Here is a 22,668-nt window from a genome sequence, read left to right on the forward strand (position 1 = left end):
AATTCTATTTCAATCCGACTAAGCCAGTAAATCAAATCCATGTAACCACACTGACTGTCTCTACCCATTACCAAAGTCAAAACTCTCCAGCCTCAATAAAGCACAAAGCAGGGTACTCAAGCTTGTCAAATATAATGGTGGTATAATTCTATAACTTCTGCTGAGACTTTCATAACCGCTTGGCACATTCAGATAAATAGTCCATTTTATGGGTGTCTTTTATAGGAGGGGGTTCAATACCAGAGACTTTTTTAAGGGCCATCTTACTTTCCCATGGGAATATCAAATCGGGACTCAAAATAATTGCAAATGAATCTGGTAGCATTGCTGCTTGAGTGTTTACTGACCTCATTAGTTTTTATGACTTTAAGTACATCAACCATCATTGAATTCTACCTGAAGGATACAGAGATAGAAGAACAGCAATGTACCACTTATAAGAATAAGACACCCACCCACCCTCTATCCCATTGCACTTGTTAGTAAATTGGAATTGGACCATAAATGAAACTACTTGAGATTCCATAGATTAGATAAACAAGAGGTCCTCTGCTTTCCCCCTAGATCATTGCATCCTATCTACTCAGAAGATAAACTGAAGGTACACAGCCGGATTCAAGAGAAAGCTCTCCTTTCAAATTCAAGGAAGTCCTCTAAGGCATTTTTTTTGTGTTACCTTGACCGAGTATGCCAATAATGGATTGAATTCCTAAAACACACATCTGAATAATTCAGCTTAGTGACAATACATCTCTAGTCTGCATGGGAGGGAAGCAGTTGTTGGAGTACTCCATTCAAGAAAGATTGGGTCTGTTCTGCATGTCCTGATCAATCAGAGGCAACACCAAACAACACTCTAGGGTGCTCTGTAAAAACTGTTTTCACACTCTCATGACAAGTGTTGTCATGGATACAAAAAATGTTTAACTAGAAACATTTTTGATGAGACTGCTTAGATATATATATACAGTATATATGAAACATTAATTGGGCAATGGTCTTAACTCTCTCTATTAAATTCTATTTGTGACTGTTGTATAGAGATGCATGTGTATATGAATTCATTTCAGTTGTGGGTGCAGGGAGGGGATGTAGGGATGACTTGCCTGCTACCTTGGGGCATACACATAAATCGAAAAGTCTCTCTGCAGTTACTGTAAGTGATCGTCTCAGACACCTTTATTTATATAGGACGTCATGAGCCCCTTTCACCAACGAAATCAGTTAATGTATCAGATCACAACAACACAGAATAAATAACAGATTGAAAAAACGAATAAAAAAAAATGGTCAAGTTGTGTATTCCCACCGGGTTGCAAACGACTGATGCAACCTCTAACAGGGATTTTGCCCCTCAGAAAATGAGTTGTCGAATGGAGAGGAAGAGGTCATGAGAAGGAGCGCTAGTGTGCAAAATAGAACGCATAGTGTGCAAAACACCATCGTCTGCTGCACACAATGAGGAAAGTACTGAAGAGTCTGGAGAATGAGCAGAGAGCGATGCTAGTTGCAGTGAACTATCTAAATGTACTAACTAAAAAAGATGAAAATGTTTTTGATAACCGTAAACATTCTCGAATCTTGGGTTTCGTATTTACAATGGAGCTTTGGGAGAAGAGTATTGTCATATACAGTATATCGTTATATATTAATATATGTTACTTGCTCACCAGGGAATAGATCAATTGCTCAACTTTACCGTTTAGTTCCGTTAAATGCGATAAATGGTTTTCAGTGTGAGTGGAAATGGGGTAACATTAATGGACCACAACTTTAGAACTACACACATATGTGTGCTTTGTACGAATATATTTATTACAACTGCAGAAAGTCTTTTTGATCACTCTAATCACTTTCTTTCATGGATATAACAGGTGTATTTACTAGACAACTATCACCTGTTGGCCTTTGAATTCACTGAAAAGATCAGGATGTTTCTCCGACACACGTCTGGTCAGGTTTGATGTGTTGCCTCCCTTTGCGAGACCCACTCTGAAACAGCGCTTGCACAGTGGCGCTGCTGAGTTTTGGAGCTCGTCTTTTTTCGTCCACTTTCTAGCTAAAATATCTCCACATGCCAGTGCGGCCCCCTCTTTGTCAATGAGTTCAGGAGTTACTGAAGCTGCTGCCATGTCTTTGTCAATGAGTTCAGGAGTAATTGAAGCTGCTGCCATCACTTCAAGCCTAGTCTCTGAACTAACAGAAAACTGGCAAACTCATGCAGGATTGTTTGCCGCAATCACACACACCACTAGCGCAATGTCACCACTGTCAGCGTTGTACTTGAAGAGACAGATACCCTAATAGACAGAATAAATAGTTATTCGCATAATACAAGTATATATATTTTTTCTTCTTCAAAATGCTTTTTCAGTATCAGTAGTTACCACAGCATGTGCCAAAGACAAGGCCTACCGCAAGACTGCACTGTTGCCGCCATGCAAAACGTTTGTGTACGAGCAGCTGATTATGGCTGCTTAAACGTTGGGGCCTAGCCAGCCCACTAGCAGATAATCAGGAGTCGTGTAATTACCAGAGGTGTCTCTCGTTACCCAAAACATCCCAACCCCACTGATTAGCCTATAAAAAGGTCCATTGTGAGTGGACCTTGATGAGAAGGTCAAACACGTCGTGATTGTTAACTAGGTCAGGCCTTTTTTTTTCACAAGCCCAATGTGTCCATAAATGAAGTGTCTTCTGGCTCACTGTCGGTGTGAGGTAGAACACCAGTCCATTTCTCAGCTTGTTTTGACAAAAAAACCATTATGCGTGGAATAGGATAGAAGGGTGTGATAGATCAGGACAAAAAAAATAATCAAACACTCAAATAGATACGGTGGGGCTTAAAATTAGCCCCAGATCAATGTTTTCTCGGTTAAACTCCATTACAGAGAGGGGGCCTCGTTGATTTATGCCATCACATTCCACTTGCACAGACCATATTTCTCTGCGGATCTAAAGAAATATGATGATTTTTCCACTCCATCTCTAACACTTGATTTGCATATGAAGCCCAGTGGCATTACTATGGGGGGGGAAACAAAAATAGAATGTGACCTATCAAGCCTCAAGGAAAAGGTTCACAGTTTTCGGACACACGTGAAATCATGTTCAGCAGGAGACAGACCTTTTACATAATTCTAACTGCTACATTTTCCTGAAACATATTTGAAATGAAGAATATGAATGTGCGTATTTTTTCGTTCTAGCCGTATTTTAAAAACAGTGAATACAAGTGAATGCTTCCTCTCTTGTCTAGATGCATGTTCCGGGCAACATGAAGGCCCTTTGGTCATCCAGTTCTTACAGATTCAGCACCCAATAAAAGGCCAACTTTGGCGGCAGTAGCCTATTTTTATTTAGCCTATTTTATAGCCTATAGCGTTTAAACATTTAACCCCCCAAAAAAAACCTGCACCTTCACATCCTAAAAAGTACCTGTTTGCGCAACCCTAAATGTTAACCTCAGCTCACTTCCACAGTGGAATCACAACGGCTTTCATAAATGCTCTTCTCAGGCGCTATCAATCTGCACGATTTCCTCCATTGAACGCTCTTTTTCAGCATGTCAGAAAGCGCTCAGCAGGAACATTCCTCTATTTTTTCAGTTGGGAGTGGGTACTGAACCCAATGATGCTTCAGTGACCTCAGGGGATTACTGTTTGTCCAACCACTGGCAGACTGGTGTGATTGTGCTGTTTGAACATTGCTGGTCGATACAGACAGGTGATTATATATTGGAAAACACTGATCAATACTGTACCAAATCATTTAATATTCATTTTCAATACTCAACTGAGATTTTGTGTATCCAAACAAACGTGTATCCAATGCACTATTTGGCTCTGTACATGAAAACAACCCAGACATTCTCTATGGGGCTCAAATACTCTTATACAAATAATAAAGGGCTCACTACTGTTTCCTCGCTAGTCACAGACTTTGATATTCTTCTTCTTTAAGAGGTCAGGCACAAACTTGATGGCAAGGTGCACCATCCTGCATTGAAAACTTATGATCAGCCATGTGCTGCTCCAATTCGTCTTTCAGCAAATCAACTGTTTTGCCATTAATGGTCGCCCGGATGGTAAGACAAAAGAGCTGGAAACTCATAGTGGATTCAGTTGTTCTGAACAGTGAACACCATACGAAAAAAATGTGTGATGAGGGCTTCTTCTACTAGCGCTGCAAGTAAGAAGAATGCAAAGCCTCTTTCTTTAGCAATGTATTAAGAAAGCAGGTAGAGAAGAACTACTTGCTTGATGTGAGGTGAAGCACATTCTATTAAAATACTTGTGGAATATTTTTGGATTGCTGTTTATAACTAGTAAGCTTGTTTCTGAGTACTGTTTAAGTACTTATTTATGTTAGTTTGTTTTGTATATACAGTATGTTTGGTGTTGAAGCCAAATAACTACAAATATATATATTATTGCACAAAAACCATCCTCTCGTGCACCGTGTTTTTTCCCTCTTCACCACTATCTTCAGTTGCCATATCCCAATAACCTGGGGTGACCGAGCGGTCCCTCACCTTATATAAGACGGAAATTATTCCCTTGGGAGACCAGGTACGCAGCTGTTGAGCTGGAATGCCTGGCAGGCAAGTGGGCACTTGACAGTTTAAAATATTATTTAACAGGTAGAGATTTCATCCTTGAAACAGACCACTGCGCCTTGCAGTGGCTGGGGCGCATGAAGGACTCCAATGCACGGATTACGCATTGGTTTTTGGCACTGCAGCCCTACCGATTGACAGTGCGCAAGACAGAGACGTTACTCTCATTTCCCTGCAGGAGCGAGATAGAGAGCGAGAGACATTGCACGCACTCACACACACAAGAACGCTACTTAAAAAGCATTGCTTTATATACCTACATGCATGGGCGGTCAAATGACGCTCATTGGACGCCATATGACGTTCGTTTGACGTAAGTCACACTCTGCGTGCGCTAGGGGTCCGCTCAGTGGTCGTTGACAGGTCACCAGTGAGTTGTTCACTGCAAAGCAAACGATTATTAACAACCAAGAAACACAAGGGTAACGACTAACTAACGAAAGCCAAACGCGTGCAACGTTAGTAAAATGTTCACAAGTGTTCTTCAACTTTCTCCAGCGTTTAAAATTAAACGTTGAAGAACGCTGGTCTCCATGAGAACTTTTGTGCATGTTCAAAACTTTTTTTTTGGACCAGCGTTCTCCGACGATTACCGACGATACCAGCGTCCACACAACGCTCTTCTGGCGCTTTACCAGCGACCATGGGCGATTACCAACGTTTCATCTAACGTCATAGAACGTTGACCAGAACGTCATGGTGACGGGGCCTTTAATAGCAAGCAGCGAGCTACTGGATGGTAGGTGTGTCCCAATATTTTTCAAAGGCTAGACATTTAATCCTTATAGCCAGTCTGAGATTTTTTCCGCTGGTTTGTACGATTTCAAGCCAAATTCTATGATCAAATGTCAACTCACTATTCTGCGAGGAACTCATTGGAGACTGAACAGTTTTCCTCCTCATCTTTGTCATCCCTCTGTGTGGTGTTTCGTAGACGGCACAGACCACTTTGGTTCTGAATAAGTCCCTGAATTTGCAAATTCCATGACTGTATTGTGAACGGCAGTTTTTAAACTTCTCACTAATCGCTTGTTCTGAATATTCCTCCTGATGGAAACCACATTTTGTGCCCTCTGAACTTGGAATTTTAGAAAAAGGCCAAATGCAATGTAATGAAGAGTTTCCTGAGTGATTGGCAATTAAAAAGTGACTAAGGATGAAGCAATCTCATGCAATCAATTTCATTTCTGGTGCAATAACTGCTATCAGTAGAACATCTTCTCAAGGGTGGTCTATGAAAATGGATGCCATAGACTAAACAATTTAGTACTACAATATTGCATAGGCCTAATAAATATGGTTCATTACTAAACAAAAACTTTGAATGTTGTACCTACTTGGCACTAACCCAAAAAATGTAGTATCAAAGGCCATGTTGCGACAGTATATCAATATATAAATAATACATGCTGCCAACTTCTGCCCTCATCCAAAATTCCCTGGCTAAGAGCACCTATACATTTTAATGCATGTCCTGCTCATGGCCTTTCAACATAGGGCTTTCTACGGATAGGTCAGAAAATGCCACTGAAGTCCTTTAAGGCTAGTGTTTATCCTTTCCAGAGATGTCTGAGGTTTCTGGAGCGGAGAAAGAGCAGAGCCCCATGTCAATAGGCGAACATGTACAGGAATATGAACGCTAAGCAGTTGATAGCATGCGTTTACAGTGCGTGGTCCTTGCATACATTAATGTTCAGGCATGAAGGCTCGAGCTGCTCTGGATAAATGAGGCCCAGTGTTTTCCTACAGCGTCACTGAGGTGGTGTTCACAGTCAATGACTCACTCACTGAAATCTCCCGCTTTTATAGGGAGCGTGTGAAGAGAAAGCACTGCACTGAGGCAGCTATCACAAGGACCATGGAAGGTGAAAAACAAAAAGACAGAAAAAAATAAAGACTCTCAGATTCTCACCTGTCCTTGTTGACACTCTGATTAAGTTTAGCTTAAACAGTAATTTGCATTTGGAAAATCCTTGTCAATGTTTAAGGAAAGCCTGCCATCTAGTTAACCAATACGAGTTTTGTGTGTTTGTAATGACTGTCCATGTTGTTAAAGCAGTGTTGAAAAAGTCCATTTCGCTCTGTGGCAAAGTTGTTGCTGTTATCTGGATTTGAATTGGCTAGTATTTTGCCTGTACAGAGGATTTCTTACTCTCGCTGGAAAATCTGGAGCTGTGAACTGCATACTTACTAACCCATAAGCCCCAGAGGTTTGCAATGAAACTAATAAAGGTCCTTTTAAGAAATCCTCCCTGCTCACTGCAATAAGGCCTCTGCCAAGAGTTCAGTGCCGCTCATACGCAAAGCAATATCACCCCAATGACCAAACAAATAGCATAACACAGAATGCACGACTGACATTACAGTTTTTGAAAATAGAAGTGAACATTCTCAAGAAAATTAACAATACTTAGCCATGTTGTTAATATAAAATGATATCCTGAAAGTGTATTCTTTATTTCCAAATTTGCTTTTAACCTTTGTCTCTTTCACTAATAGCAGTTCATGGGTTGAGAATCAATGGGACAATCTTGCGTTCCACATACATAGTTTGAGAACCAATACACATACACTTAAACACATTTCACCTTCGTTCAGAAAAGAACTTTGCTATTTGATAAAGTACTGAGTAAAATACATAGAATAGTAATCAGCATTCTTTTGAGTCAAATAAACCATTCCCTAATGCTGACCCACATTTTCAAATATAGCATGTAATTTGACATGCTGCTTCTTACGAAACCCCTCTTATAAAAGAGATTCCTGTGGATGGTTTTACGCAAGGAAGGTAAGATTCTGTAAGCCCAATGGTGAAGATATGACTAAACACATTGTTGTCTGACTGTTACTGGACATTCCCTCATGCTGGCATGGCACATCCACTATGGCTTGGTGGCCCATGAGGTTTTACGCTCATTTTTTGTGTTCGGAAGAATTGAATGAATCCTTATCAATCACATGTAAACAATCAAGGATTGAATGACGATCAATTTAGCGAACATTCCAAAAATACCATGTCACCGAAATTGATGAAGCATATGATTGACTCAAAATGACACAACTGCTTTTTTGGAATGTTTGCTGAATTACTTGTCATTCAATCCTTGATTGTTCACATGGAACTTAGACAATGCATAGATAGCATTTTTGGGGGTAGGAATAAACAGCAGATGATTGTCAAAAGGCAAAAGCAAAAGCATTTGCAAAATGTTAGAAATGACAAATTGCTTTTATGATATGCACAAGTGACTAGATGATGTGAGGTTTCAGCAAATAGTTTGGAGAATTTTTATTCTGATCTGAGAAATAAATCAAAGTGACTGAGAGAGTAAAAAGTAGTATGGGCCCATTATGTAGACAATTATTTTAGATTGCTCGATTAATGCAAAAAATAGAACTGATCTTTCCCTAAAATGCCCACATTGGGGGAAGGTCCTTACACAGGGAGGCTATATAGCTGAGAACTTTCACATGTCAATGCAATTTAGTCAGGCTCGGAGTTAAGGAATGCAGAGCTTCTTGGAATTTGTGGCCCACAAGATTGATTGGCAAGAGTTAGGAGAGGAGACAAGGCAACGTAGACTTATCTGCAGACACAGTTACTTAAAGAGCTGTCTGCTGGTACTCCTTCATACGGAACCACTAACAAAGACACAAGGGGATTTTTTTTCTGAAGTGCTTTTGGTTGAACAGTTCTCTATTTCCACACAATAATAATAGTGTTTTGTTACAAAAAGCACCATGTTCTCTTAAAAAAACTTTAGCTTTCCTATAAAATATATAGACTATTACAATGAATCAGAAATAGATTTCATGGGAGCACCAAGCTAAGTATTGTGAAGAAACCAATATCAAAAAGAGGGAATTCAACCTTCTGTCACAAACATGACGACCATTTGAAGCAGTTCACATGTAACGTCCTTTGAGGGAAACACAAAGAGGTGGAGGTCTCTGAAAGACTTTCCCCCTGAGCTCTGTCAAGAAACGTGGTTAACCGGCGATACTGTCAGAGATAACCTTGCTCTTTATAAACTGCTGCATGGAGAGACTCTTCTGAATCTTGTCAAACACACACATGTGGAAAGCCCAATTGTGAAGCTTAAACAGATCGAATGGTAAGATAGAGCAACCAGCTAATGCTTTTTTTATAGTGTGTCCATCAGACCACTATCACTCACTCCACCAATTGTTGGCGCTTTCAAAGTGCTGAATGGCTACAGCAGTTCTTTAAGGTTCTGTTAAGCTTTCCAGTCCATGAGTACTTTTCTTTATTGTTACCTCACTTAATCTCCTTCAAAGTTCTTTCTATGTACAACCATCCACCACCTCTCCTCACACCATACAGAGAAAGAGAAAAGACGTGTGTGTGTGTGTGTGTGTGTGTGTGTGTGTGTGTGTGTGTAAGGGGGGAGGGGGGGTGTTATTACGCATGTTGGCTAAATGTCATACAGTTTAACTTGTAAGTGCTGTTTCACTCTGAGAAAACCAAAAAAAATGTTCTGCTCCTGGTTAATTAAAAATAGGTTCTATAGTTTAACAGTAATATCATACCAACACCCCTTTGACAGAAAGAGCATTTTGCATTAAAGATATCTGTGTTTTTGTGTTACCTAAAGAGCCTGCTGTAAAACTGGCATTGACTTACTCACACTTTCAGAGTCTTTGGGTGGAAAAATGTGGGAAAAAAACCAAAGGTCACCGGGAGTCAAGTAAACAACATTTTCCTTAGTCAAACACAGCCATGGTATAGCAACGCCATGCCAATGAAACTGAAGCTGCTACTATTAACAGGCCAACTAGGAGTCTGAGTCATGAACTTTCTCAAAAGTCTGCGATAAGTCAATAACTAACCAGCCACCAGCCAGTTGAAGGTATAGGCTGCATTGCAGTCAACTGGCATCGTTGGAAAGGCACAGTTGAAGACGTCTGTTTGATAATACAGATTTCAACCACAGGGTTGTAATCACAGTGGAAACAGGTCTTCTTTGATGCCGACATCATTACATACTAATTCCAGGAAATTTGAGGCGTACACATTCCCCCGAAGCACATGAAGGCGCTGACCTTTTCTCAGAAAGCATGTGGAAGACTGACGCCTGTGGACAGTTCTATCATTCCTCCATCATTATCCATTAAACCCATTAAAAATAATCTGAATTACTCCTGTTTGATATCAGACAATACCCTAAGTTAACCTTTTGAATGTGTTCTCAGTGAACATCATGATTAGGGAGTTTCTCCTGTTCATTTATAAAAGGTTATTATTATAATAGAAAACAAATTATTAAATTACACCCTAACCCGACCTTACTGTGCACTTCTTTGCCTGATCTCCTTGCACTTTGCCAAACTGGGTAGAATAAGTAATTAGTGCTTACTCAAAGGATTGATTGATGTTCCTCGCTTGCAAGATGCTTTGAATAAAAGTCTCTGCCAAATGAATAGGTGTAATGTAATTGGCTAAATAGTATGCAGTACAGAGATGTTTGGCATGTTGTCACTATCAAAAAGGTTTTCTAGTTTTGATGAGCTAGAGACATTATGTGATCTCATCTCATCATTTGGATTATTGCAACAATATTTATTTTTCTGTGTGTTGTGTGCACATGACTGTAGAGAAATGGACATTTGTTCCAAGCACAGAGAAGCAATTCCAGCTCGAGCACTGTCATGATGGTGATTACTGTACAGCTGACACAGAGGTCCTCTGAAGTGTCTTCAGTGTTACGAGGCATGCAAATCTGATTGCAATCATGACAATTTAAGTGTAGCAGTTAGCACAAACACACACACACACACACGGGAAGCCAATCAGAGTGTTTTTTTTTTTTTTTTTTCAAAGGGTCAAGCTGTCACGGTAACAAAAGTCTAGGCTCTGGTTGGACAATAAAACAATCTCAATCCAATACATGCATCATAGATCAAAGGCACATACAGCTATATCAATACAATAATAGTTACTAATGTGCAAATTAAGGTGGCTAAATCACAACACTGTAAATACGTGTTGTAAAATCAATGTAATCTCTTTTTAGAGAGTCTGTATTCTGACTGAACCCCTGCACCTCTGTACAATGTACCTGTTGCAAACTCTGGATTTCATAATACAAATCATCTCTTCATGAATATTAAAGGTGTCAGACAGACATCAGATACCATAGCAATAAGACAAATAAAAGCCTGCAGTAATGCACGCTATGCTTAATGTATAAACTCTTGAGAATATTGCCAACATATCCTTTCAAAAGGTGTGAAACAGCTGCATTTGATAACAAGCCTTTAGAACAAACAACTAGAATTCATAATATTCAGGTCATAAAGATGTTTGCGTGTGTGTTTGCGTGTGTGTGTGTGTGTGTGTGTGTGTGTGTGTGTGCGTGCGCCGCGTGCGTATGTCTGTGTGTGTGTGTGTGTGTATATGTGTGTGTGTGTGCGCGTGCGTATGTCTGTGTGTGTGTGTGTGTGTATGTGTGTGTGTGTGTGTGCGCGTGCGTATGTCTGTGTGTGTGTGTGTGTGTGTGTGTGTGTGTGTGTGTGTGTGTGTGTGTGTGTGTGCGCGCGTGCGAATGTGTGTGTGTGTGTGTGTGGTATACATACGACTATTATACATAAGATTATATTATCACATCAGCACATGAACCATGTCATTATCACATTACCTGTAGACAGCATGAATATCCAAATATATCTTTTGTACAGAGATGGTTGGACCAACACATATCAAAGGAATAAAAGCATTTTGCTAAATGATTACACCCATTAACCTACTTTCTCACTTAATTGCGGTAAAAATTATAGCTGGCTTGACAAGAAAGACCTATGAAACTCAAACACTGGGCTCAGGGTACCTATTGTCATCCTGGGTTTAGATCTGTATATGTAAACCATTCAAACCTGAATGTTTATTATTATTATTAATTAAAATCTACAGACTTATTCTAGTACAGGAAAGTGAGAACAGAATGATCCTATAAGGATCTAGGAGACAGACTGAATCATTAAGCAGAAGAAATTCTGTTCACACAGAAGTAGAATACTGCCCTGACAGAGGGAACAGGGTGAGTCACTAAGCATATTGCCTTTGCTCTGTTGCGCTCACTGCAGGATAATCTGAATTATGACACTACTGTATATCATTACCATTTCGAAATAAAAAAAAGAAAGTACAAAATACAGACATTGTGCAGGTATATTTAAGTACAAGAGCAATGAGAAAAAAAATTGCTTGCAAACACGCTATGAGGGTGACAATACAGGAATGACAGAGGGAGCTGAAGGACTAACGTCAGAATGCTGCCACCAAACAGATGCATGAAGCACAGTTTAGTGCAGTCTTCATTAGGGTACGCTCCTACACGGTGTGAAAAGTCATGGGTTACACGGAAAATAAGCGCTGTGTTGCTCAGTTTGCAGAGATGCCATGGGTTTTCTGGGTTGGGCACAGTCCACAAGTTGTTGTGTTTTCAAGGCAAAATACTGAAGAGGGAATTTTGGCCTTTCAGTTTCATAAATGAGTCGACACGGCGGGGGAAATGAACCCAAATCACCAGTATGCATGCTTACAACTCTCTCTTCTACTACACAACTATGCTACACAGACTACACTACATAGACTATATGACTGGTTTAACGAATAAGGTATGGTTATTGGTTTGGATTGTTCATGTGGCTTTTATGCATGCCATATTGAAAAATAATAAATGGTGTGATGCATTTGGTAGAAACATTGACTTGGAATTAAAAGTCAGGGCCCAGGCAGAATGATTAGCTCCCATTTCATCAATATAAAATGCGCACAACATTATGAAACAGATGGCTCCTGAGATTAAAAACAATAGCACTGTGTGAGAACAATAACAGACAACAAAAGCCTGTCAGTTAAGTAGCGATAACAATAGCTCCGTTGGATTTTGATGAATGCATTGAAACCTATCAAAATAACGTCCTTCTTCACAGACACAAAATGATATTAACCACTCCAATTAAGTAGGCGAAAAGGTATGCCTGTGTTTTGCTGCTATCATTCACACACCCATCAGCCAAGAGTGAAATACCCCTGTGACACATCCCTGATGTCCTCCATCACTGGGGATGTATGGCTCACTGTGCATGTGTGTCCTCATTGCCTACTGAACAAGCTCATCAACCATAACATTCCACATTCACATCACCATGAACACAGTAGATCTTAACTAATACTGGATTGCATGGTTAAGATGCCTGTTTTGTCAGCAAAGATATTGCAAAATTGTTTGGTTAATTGCCTCATGAGGTCCTAACAACTTGAGGAGAACAAGACTGGAACAAACTCAGACCTGCATATGTCCTTCCCTGGTGATAATCAAAGGATGCACCAATCTATGATCTTAATATATGGATCTGGGTCAGCTTTCCCTAGGCACTCCGATTTAAACCATCATTAGGTTATTTAGAATACAATATCAGTGGTGATGCTGAAGTGCTTTGCTGCTAATAGAGAACATGGCCTTGGTCAATACCTGTGCTTTTAGTCTCCTTTGAACAGAAGACAGCATCAGGCAACGCAATGTAACAGTGTTTCCTAATTACCCAGGAGCAATCGAATAGATGGGACCAGGGGCGGACTGGCCATCGGGAATACCGGGGATATCCCCGGTGGGCCGATGGCCCAATACACCAGCCCATCATAATCATCAACCGGCCCACCGCCATCAGGCCCACTCGCAGCGCATATCAGTATAATATATTTCATAGCTTCTGAAGACAACATTAATCTAGTTTTCTCTAAGACATCCATGGATTTGGAAGCACTGACTGAAATGTATACTCCTACTTACAATCTGTCTTCACACCTATGGTGACTATTTTTCGATTATTTTTTTTATTTATATTTTTTACGTTACTTCTTAAATGTGTTTTACGGACTTTGATATCTCTATGTTATTAATGAACACCTGAAAATTGGTTCTTACACAGCCGAAGTGTTCTCAGCTGTGCCGATTGAGGTAGGCCTAGAGGATTCTGGGATTCTTACAAGCCCAGCCAGGACACGCAACCGTATTGACGTGTGCAGTCAGCCCTAGCCCTTAACACGGATGAGGCACAGCTTGCTGCTGCCTCTGTCAATCTCTTCCGTCAGTCTGATTTAGTTTTAGGTGTTATTAAATGTCAACTCTAGCCTACATTTTATTTGGAAAACCACTGACTGGTGACAGTGATAAGGTAAGATGTGGCGTTGACCTTGACAAATGTTAGCTTGCTATTCACAGATGAGGTAACATTCCCTACAGCAAGCCTAGCTAACGGTATGTCTTAAATTGAGACGGTTATGATCTGGTAAAATAAGCAAGCTGTTGTCAACATCGAGATTATCTATTTTAACATGTTAGCCGTAGTCACTTGCTTACAATCGATGAGCAAGCTATCCATGGTGGTAGTTGTAAATAGGGCAATCTTATCATTTCTAATACTGTAACTTGTGTCAAATAAGTTAACCAGCTAGTTTGTTATGCTAAAATCACTGTGTTACACCAACACTTACATTATAAACAATGTTAATATGTTATATAGATTGTTAATATGTTATCTAAAGGTGTTGAATTGGCCAAGTAAAGCTTGCGTTTCACAACACTTATGTTATCTAGATAGATGATTCTGGAATAAAACATGGATAAATGGATACAAAATAAATGAAGGGACATTTATAATGGACAAAAAATTGCGATTAAATATTGTAATAGTTTGACAGCACTAATTTCAAGTATATTTATCTAATACGCTTTGAGTGTACTAACCAATAGGCTTTGTAGTTATACGTATAACCATCTGATCTGATAACCATCTGATCTGATCTGATACTATTCATCTTGCAAACTATACCTACCTTGGAGTGTTACAATAGCCAGTATCATTTAATTCCATGTGTCCATCCAGGCAAATTGGTGGATCCAAATGTTATTAAAAAACAAGCATATATGATGTAATTTCTTTGTAATCAACCAAAATATGGTTAAGTCTATGGGTATTTTTCCCAGTAGGCCACTGACCGATACGTGCGATCCATTGAGTGGGCAATGCGGTGTGTACTGAGTGGGCAGCGCGCTGTGTACTTAGTGGGCCGCGCACCGTGTATTGAGTGGGCCGGTCTGACAGTAACTCCCGGGCCACTTTTTCCCCCCAGTCCGCCCCTGGATGGGACACAGGGTTCTTCATTTGTCTATATATTAAAGCCCAGCTTGCTGAATTATAATTGCTGAACAATTATGTCATACCCTACATAAGAAACAAGACTGTCCTGGCTGTATGTATGGTAAATACTCAAAGGTTAATCCCAAAACGTGTTCTTCAATGTATGGTTCCCTGTTATGTCTAACTATTTGCATTACTCCGTTGAGTCATTTTACAAACTACAAACCCTGACAGAAAACATAGTGAGTTCTCAGTGAAAAGTGAACAGAACTTACCAGACCGTAGACAACAGTTAAGACGGAGCCACAGATGAGAATGCCCAGACTGTGGACCAGCCGCGTGTATCCCATCCCTTCACACGCCCAAAGGAACGTCCAGGAGTCCTCTCAAGAAATAAACTTCACGTAGACGGACGGTCGCTTTAACGGGATTTCGCTTACGTGTTCGTCCACTTGAACATGGCCTAAGAGTCCGTCATTGTCCACCATCTGCTTCCCTGTAACATCATTGATGCTGACTTGTAAAATCACAAATATAATCTCTTGTCGCTGTCTCTTTCCAGAGTTGTAGTCTACCACGTTCGAACTGAGCTCATAGTCTTTCGCCCGCTCTCGTGTTATTTCTCTGCATCTGTCTGCTTTTTCAGAAATTACATCCACATGTCTGAACTATTTATGTCTCTCGTTCTGCGGTAGGAAGTTCAAATGATTCTTTGTGAAACCAGCACTTTATATTTAGGTCTTTTAAATTTCCCCTCAGTTTAACTAGAAAAAAATGACATAATAAAGCTGAGTTCTTTAAGCTCAACCCCAAATGTTCTCTTTCAAGGCAGATCAAACACTATTTGGGTAGTGCCATAAAACGTTCACAAAGTACAGGGAAAGACGGCTTCTCAAAAGCACCAACATCTACAGTATCATCTGTTGGAGGTTGTGTTTTGAAAAGCTCATGTAGATTATGCATAAACCCAAACCCGTCAAATTACACAATTTGCCAATATCAATTGTCATTTATGTTGTCATTTTCCTTTCTGCTTTGCCTGTTACTACGAAGTAGGAGTTTTACAGAGTACGGTATTCAAGGCGATGCGTTTTCATTCACAAATATTCAGAAAACACATTTTCTGCACACAAATTAACCTTTTTGTTTTACCTTCAACTGCTGGCTTTCCATTTCACTTGAGCGGACTAAAACTAAACGAGAGCTGCACCTCATAGAAGCGTGTTTCTTCTCAACTAAAAGATCTGTACTTAGGAAGCTTAACCTCATGGCTCTCCGCACGTATCCTACCACCTCTCAAAACACACACTACAGTGAGGATAGCTTAACACACCAAGGAAAACGATAACTAGCTATCTATACAAAGAATCGCACTTACGCTGTTACAGCGACAAAGAACCGCTTTTCTATTGCTGAACAGTTATGTCAAATCGTCATGGCTAAAAAGTAAGCGTACAGTCACGATCAAATTAACATTTAAAGTTTTGCGTTGTACTCATTTTCAAAACGCCTCCAGATGTGCACGTCAGTAGCCGTGGCACCACTTCTGCTCTTCAGTGGTCTCGCTGTAGCGGATGAACAGGGGCATGTACTGGGGACCGTGAAAAACTCTGATTGGCTAACGCTCTCTTGCGTTTGATTAAACCACGACTCAAAAGGATACGTTTACCCACCCCTTTCACACAATCTCCACATTCACTACTTACAGTGCTTTTGGCAGTTCCTTACAATCTGGCAACATATTTGGGTTAAATAATAACTTCTTACAATGTACAGGTTAAATCAGAAAAAAGATATTTCGTCTGCTGATTTTACGGTTTATCAAACAGCTGTTGTAGGCTAATTGTTGAAAACATTTTCTTCAATGACACATCACAGAGTTTATGTTCTTTGTCTGTTCTCTCCACTGACTTCAATTTGTTTCATAGTTAAAGGCATACTTCAACTGAAAAAAAAGACCAGTCCAGTTTCCGTTTAAATAAAGTGTGCTCTAAGCCATGGTTGTGAAACAAATGGAGGTTAATGGAGAAGGGGAAAGACAAATGTAAACAAACAAACCATCAGCAACAACAAAGGTCACCTATGAAATATGCATCTCTATCTGTCACACACATTTTGAACAAATGGGTTTGCAAGCCCTTGCTGTAGGGCCAGTTCAGGAGATTAATAACTAATTCACCCATACACATGTAGTAGCGCTGAACCGTACATTCTACAGCTAATGGTGCTTCCATTGAGCTACCATAAAACTTGTATAAAGGGTTCCTTTATAGCAAATAATAATTTAAACATTATATCAAAAATTATAACAATAATAATGAACCAACCAAACTGATGATCATTTAGTCATCTATTGATGGTCCCACCTCTCTGGCTGAGGGGAAGCACGGTTGCCTCTCTCAACACATTTTATAGTCTGCCATTTTCTACATTAAGCTCATCACTCAGGTTTCTTTTGCCTGCCACTAAGGCAAGGCCCAGACCCATTCACCGGAAACAATGTCCACAAGCTTGATGTTCTTACGGTGTCTGAAGCATTTCCACTTGAGTTGCATAAGCACTACAATTCTGATTGAAAGTGAAATAACTTGAGACCACCCTGGGCTACTTAACAAAACAGAGCTCTTGCATTTCCACACAGCCTTCACTGGATGAGCAGGACATGATGAAACCATCACAGCTGTTCTGTTCTGCATTTACATACTTGGATATGTAGGGATGGGAATTTACGTTTACGTTAAGATTTTAACGATTCCGATTCCATTTTCGATTCTGCTTATTGATCAGATCCGATTCCTTATCGATTCTCATTTGGCACAAACAGGTCTCAAGGGTACAAACGGGTTTATTAACATTCATTTAATTGTATTCATTATACGGTTCTTCAGAATGTTCCAAAAAGTTCAAAACATTCACAGGTCCGATATTTCTCAATAATGACCACTGTGAAAAGATAATGACCGCTGTCATTGGCAACAGGTTTTGTGCTTCTAATTCACATCTTACATATCATTACGCAAGTAGTCATTTAACGTAACGGGCTCATTTTGAAGTCAGCAATAATGGGTTGCTACGCAACACCTGAAACTTAAAAGTTCTATTTGCTTGAAGAACTATTTTTTCATAGCAGAAATCACTAAACTGCAACAAAATCATTAAAAATAGGTATTTTGGAGAAAGTCTTCTATCGTTTTTGGCAAGTAAACGCATAATAAGCGGGATATTGTATTTTCCGTCGGTCATTATCCCCCCAAAAAAGCCCTTCAGGACGAAACAACTCCCCTCCGCTGCGGGTCAGGGTGCTGTTCGCCCCGTCGGGATTTATTTTTGGATAATGACCTCCGGACAAAACATTATCCCTTACATAATATTCTCTGAAAAGATGATGCACAGCATATACAGTATGAATGTACATTTACATATTTTAAATAACCAAAAACAAACCTAATAATAGGTCAGCAAACTCTCAAAGTGGGGTCCAGAGACCCATAGACTAAGGGTCCTTTGCCTTGATGGGGTGCCAGGGATTTTGACTATAATTCCAACCATAAGTAACAGAATATATGATTTGGTAATGGGTTTCATTTCATACAATGTTTGTAATAAAACATTTTAACTCAAAAATATTGGGGAGCCTGGAAAATCATCTTGGGTAAGGGTTTTTTCAAATGGGGATCCCTCCCTGGTTTAATTTGTAGGCAGTTTAGGGGTCCTTGATATACAAAAGTTTGAGAAACCGCTGTGCTAAATAATATTTGAACATGCCAATTACAATTTTTTTTTATTTACCTTGAACTAAAAATAAAACTGACATAAACAAATAGTGAAAGCTGGGTTACACAATGAAACCAATGGCACTAACACACTAGACAGAGTCTTGAGGAGTTTACCTAAGATATTAACAGATGAAGCGCTAACGTTAGCCGCACTGCTGTTGCTTAGTTGAGATTCACTAACGTTACCGTCACTGCGTAGCGCATCAAAAACGTGACATTCCTGCAAAGTTATTTCATGCTGTGTGGACAAATGTTGCATGCAGTGCAAGTGGCCCTGTGGTCATCTTTTCGCGTGAAATATAACCCCCACTTTTGAACGCCTCTGACGCCATGTCGGTGGGGTCTAAACAAACAAGGCTGCGCGCATGTGACGTCATCGCTCATGCGCAAACGGCACTGGAATCGATTGCGGAACCGATAAGGACTTCGGCTAACGATTCCAAAGAATCGATCCAATGGGAACCAGTTCTCAACAAGAACCGGTTCTCGATTCCCATCACTTTAGATATGTTTCATGGTAGAATGGCAGAAAAGATTCTCTACCTGAGCTTTCAAACCCCAACAGATACTTGTGCTTCAAAGTTTTATCTCCTCTTGAAATATACACATTATTCTTCTGCATGATTTTAGACTGGGGCATCATGGGCACAGGGGCACAGCATCCACAGTCAAATTGCTATCTTTGCAGAACACATTAAGCGAGAAGAAGTAGAATCTCTGCGGTCTGAGACATTCTGCAGTTATTCTACTAGATATTTCACTTCAACCCAGTGAACTCTGAATTAAGCCCATGAAGTACTACACATCCAAATCTCCCTCTCTGTAGTTTTCTTGTGTTAATTAGTTAATTGAAACCTTATATTTATTCAGTGGGAAACTGAGCTGTCATGCTCAATAAAACCTCTTCTTGAACTCGATCCCCTTGGGAAACTCTCTATCTGCTCAAAACCACTGGGTATTGCCAAGCGAACAACCTTCAATTTCACAGAAATCTTTCCATTGTAGATCAGAAGATTTTTTTTCTGGAAATAGCACCCATACATGGTTTGGAGTGGCCCATCAGCCTATGGTTAAAAACACAAATGAGTTTATTCTTCATCATCCATTTAAACTGTTCACTCATCATTTTTGAAAGGAGGTCTACAGAGGTGATTCATCTCTCAAGAAATGTCACAGAAGTTTTGAACATTTGGCGGAAGGCCAGGAGTTCCTTGCTCTGTCCTGATTTGCCATCTCGAGATATGACAGGTTTTCTGTATAGAGTGTTTGCAAGGAAAAGGGTTTCACCCTTTTTCAGTCAGGTTCTGTAAAGGTTCAGTCAGGTTATTGTAAATGACATTGCATTGTATGGGATTCTCACCATATCTTGAAAGAAATCTTTATCAAAGGTATTATCATCTTTCAAGTGGTTTTCAAAAATAATTTGTTTTCCCTGAAATGCTAAGGATGTCAGTGGAGGGGGATATCTATAACAGGAATTACATGAAATAACATGTGCCAGATGCCTTTTAAATCGATTTAGGTGAGTCTCTGTGTATGTGGCAACATTTTATTTCAGAGGCCAAAAACAAGATATTACACAATGTTTTTTTGACTTGGTGCAAAAAAAGACATTAAAGGATCTATCTTCCCCAGAGTCAGGCCCCAAATTCGTGTTCTATCAAAAGGGGCATTTACAGTTTTGGTGTTCTGGAAACATCTGTCATCTGTCACTCATAGGTCAAATGAAAATAAAGTATTTTGTGACTGAATCCCTCAAGTGGGACACAGTAGGTTTGAGTCAGCCCATGACCCAAGGTTTGTAAAGTTTCACTTAGCTTGATCAAATAACACCTGCTATGTGATGTGCTGTAAGAATTTATTTTAGTATTATAGACTTATTACATGATTGTTCAAAATATACCAATGGTAATGGTGGAATCTTCTTAGCATTTTGTTATGTCCAAAACCCTGCTAATATGGGAACATCAAGATATACTGACGAAAATTATTATCATGTTACATGTTCTTTAAAAATCAGGAAGCCAGTCAGTATTCCCCCTTATGACTACTACTCAGCATTCTCTTTTATGATATTGCAGCTTCATTGACAGAGACACAACCAGGATCCTTAGTTATTCCTGTTTGCTTTGTACCCCAGGCATTGTTTTTTGTAATTATAGGGTGACTGATGATATGTTGGTATTAAAGGACATCCGTAGTGACAGAAAAGCGCACTAAGAAGTGTATTTGGTGTTTCCATGGTAACAACTATCTGTAACTGTGTCTTTTTATCTTTATCCATATCTTTGGTATCTTAGAGTGCAGGAATTGGCCAGGTAGAGAGAGGAAGGTTGGTAAACTGCAGACGTAACTCACTAAAATTAAGACGAGGTACAGCTACGTGTATTTCCCAACAGTAAATGGTACAAAAGAGGAATTATTATAAATTCTTATTTATGACAAAAATAAATAATTAGGAATAATTCAAGTCACACGGATGTTAGTAGGTAGTTTGGACATTTAGCAGTATAGGCTATGTGGTCCTTGCCCAGATATACTGATGAGACTTCTTTTCTGTTTATTTTAAGGGCCAAGGATCAAAACTATTGGTATTCTGGACCAGTTCAAACAGACCCATTGCAGTATATCGGGGAATCAACCCATGGAGCATGACAATCACAGAAGGGCATGATACCATGCACTTGACCACAGAATAACGGCTGTCAAATGTTCTGGCTCAAACCTCCCTTGGCATTTCTTTACCACCACTGTATAACCAGGCAACATCCTTTGAAGGCGTTGTCATGAATCCTATCATGTCAAAACCAAACCACAGCAAAGAATAGCCACTCATTAATCACTGGAAAGAGAAACACGGCAGTGATGATTCAGCTGACCATAATGGGTATGAAAGAGACCCGACAGGTCTTGCGCCAACGGTAGTTATTGCAATCATGTGACCACTTCTGATTTGGTGTGGTTAAGCACATCACATATGGAAGTATTCTGCACTTCCTCTAAAGACATGATTAAATGACATGAGTCATGAGGAGAATGGGAAGCAGGAAAGGAGTGAGAAGTGAGGACATGAAGCACACAGTTTAGGGAAGCTGTGAGACAACCGATTCACACTGAGGTTCCCTGTATACGGAAAACTGCACTTATTCTTCGAGAGCCCAGCGGGAGTTTATCCTTCTCTCTTGTAAACATGTTTTCAAGGGGACAGCGCCATTTACATCAGGTGAAGTGTGTTTAGACATCACAGAATGGAAAATACTGTTTTGAAGCTATGAAAAAGAGCACATAAAATAAACCATGAGTAATGCCCCACAGACCTCTCTCATCTCTGAGAGTATTTCTGTGAGAGGTAGGGTTGAGCTTGCTGGTCATGGCTATCATCATCTTGCACAGAGAATGGCAATCACAATTTTGTTCAGTCTGAGCCACCATCCCCACAACTGCCCATTAGGTTCTGGTGTACCAGGGATTTGGTACATCACCCATCACTTGGGATAGCCACCCGCCATCTGGCAATATTACAATCGACCTTCGGCAAAGCTCCCGCTAAGCAGAGAGAAAACATCGCCATGCTTCAGCAACAAAAAACAGATGAGGGAATCTCATATGATGCCAGGTTTAATCCTCTTGAAGTTATGGGAGCTGTTCCTTTTTAAAATAGAGGCAATAATGGAATCAAACAGAATGACTCACAGATAGCCCTTTGCTGTTAAAAGGCATACTGGGAAATTAAATGCACACTAATCCCAATAATAAAATCCTGACATTTTGTTCAGTTTGTACTGCGTTTCGACTGTGTGGGGACTAAAGTGTATTAAGTTTGTTTACTGTACCTTGTTATGTTTGTTGACTTGCATTGCGATTACCCATGTTGACACACTTTTGTGTCAAATATAGGTGCATTTTCCCTGTCTAACCCGGATCCTGTGCTTCTGCACACTCGGAAGATACAGGTGCTTACAGCATCATCAAAGCAGTTGATGCTGCTTTTCTTGATGGTGGAAGAAACTCAATGAAGTTTAAAATAGCGCACATCACCATTCGCTAAATCACATGCGAGACATGTTGAAAATATGAAATACCATTAAAATAAGACATTTAAATCAG

The 22,668-nt window shown here is 39.9% G+C and overlaps 1 protein-coding gene across 1 annotated transcript in view; it reads right to left on the reverse strand.

Annotated features, from left to right (window-relative positions):
* The window catches only part of pth1r (parathyroid hormone 1 receptor), a gene marked incomplete at both ends in the record, with an annotated part of 49,297 nt that extends 34,162 nt beyond the window's left edge, over window positions 1-15,135 (reverse strand). The window contains one exon of the mRNA XM_080836920.1: window positions 15,061-15,135. Coding sequence (XP_080693046.1) covers window positions 15,061-15,135 — 75 coding nt within the window. The remainder of the gene's footprint in view (window positions 1-15,060) is intronic.
* Window positions 15,136-22,668: the final 7,533 nt, after the last annotated feature.

Source organism: Sprattus sprattus (assembly GCF_963457725.1).
Source record: "Sprattus sprattus genome assembly, chromosome: 4".
NCBI lineage: Eukaryota > Metazoa > Chordata > Actinopteri > Clupeiformes > Clupeidae > Sprattus > Sprattus sprattus.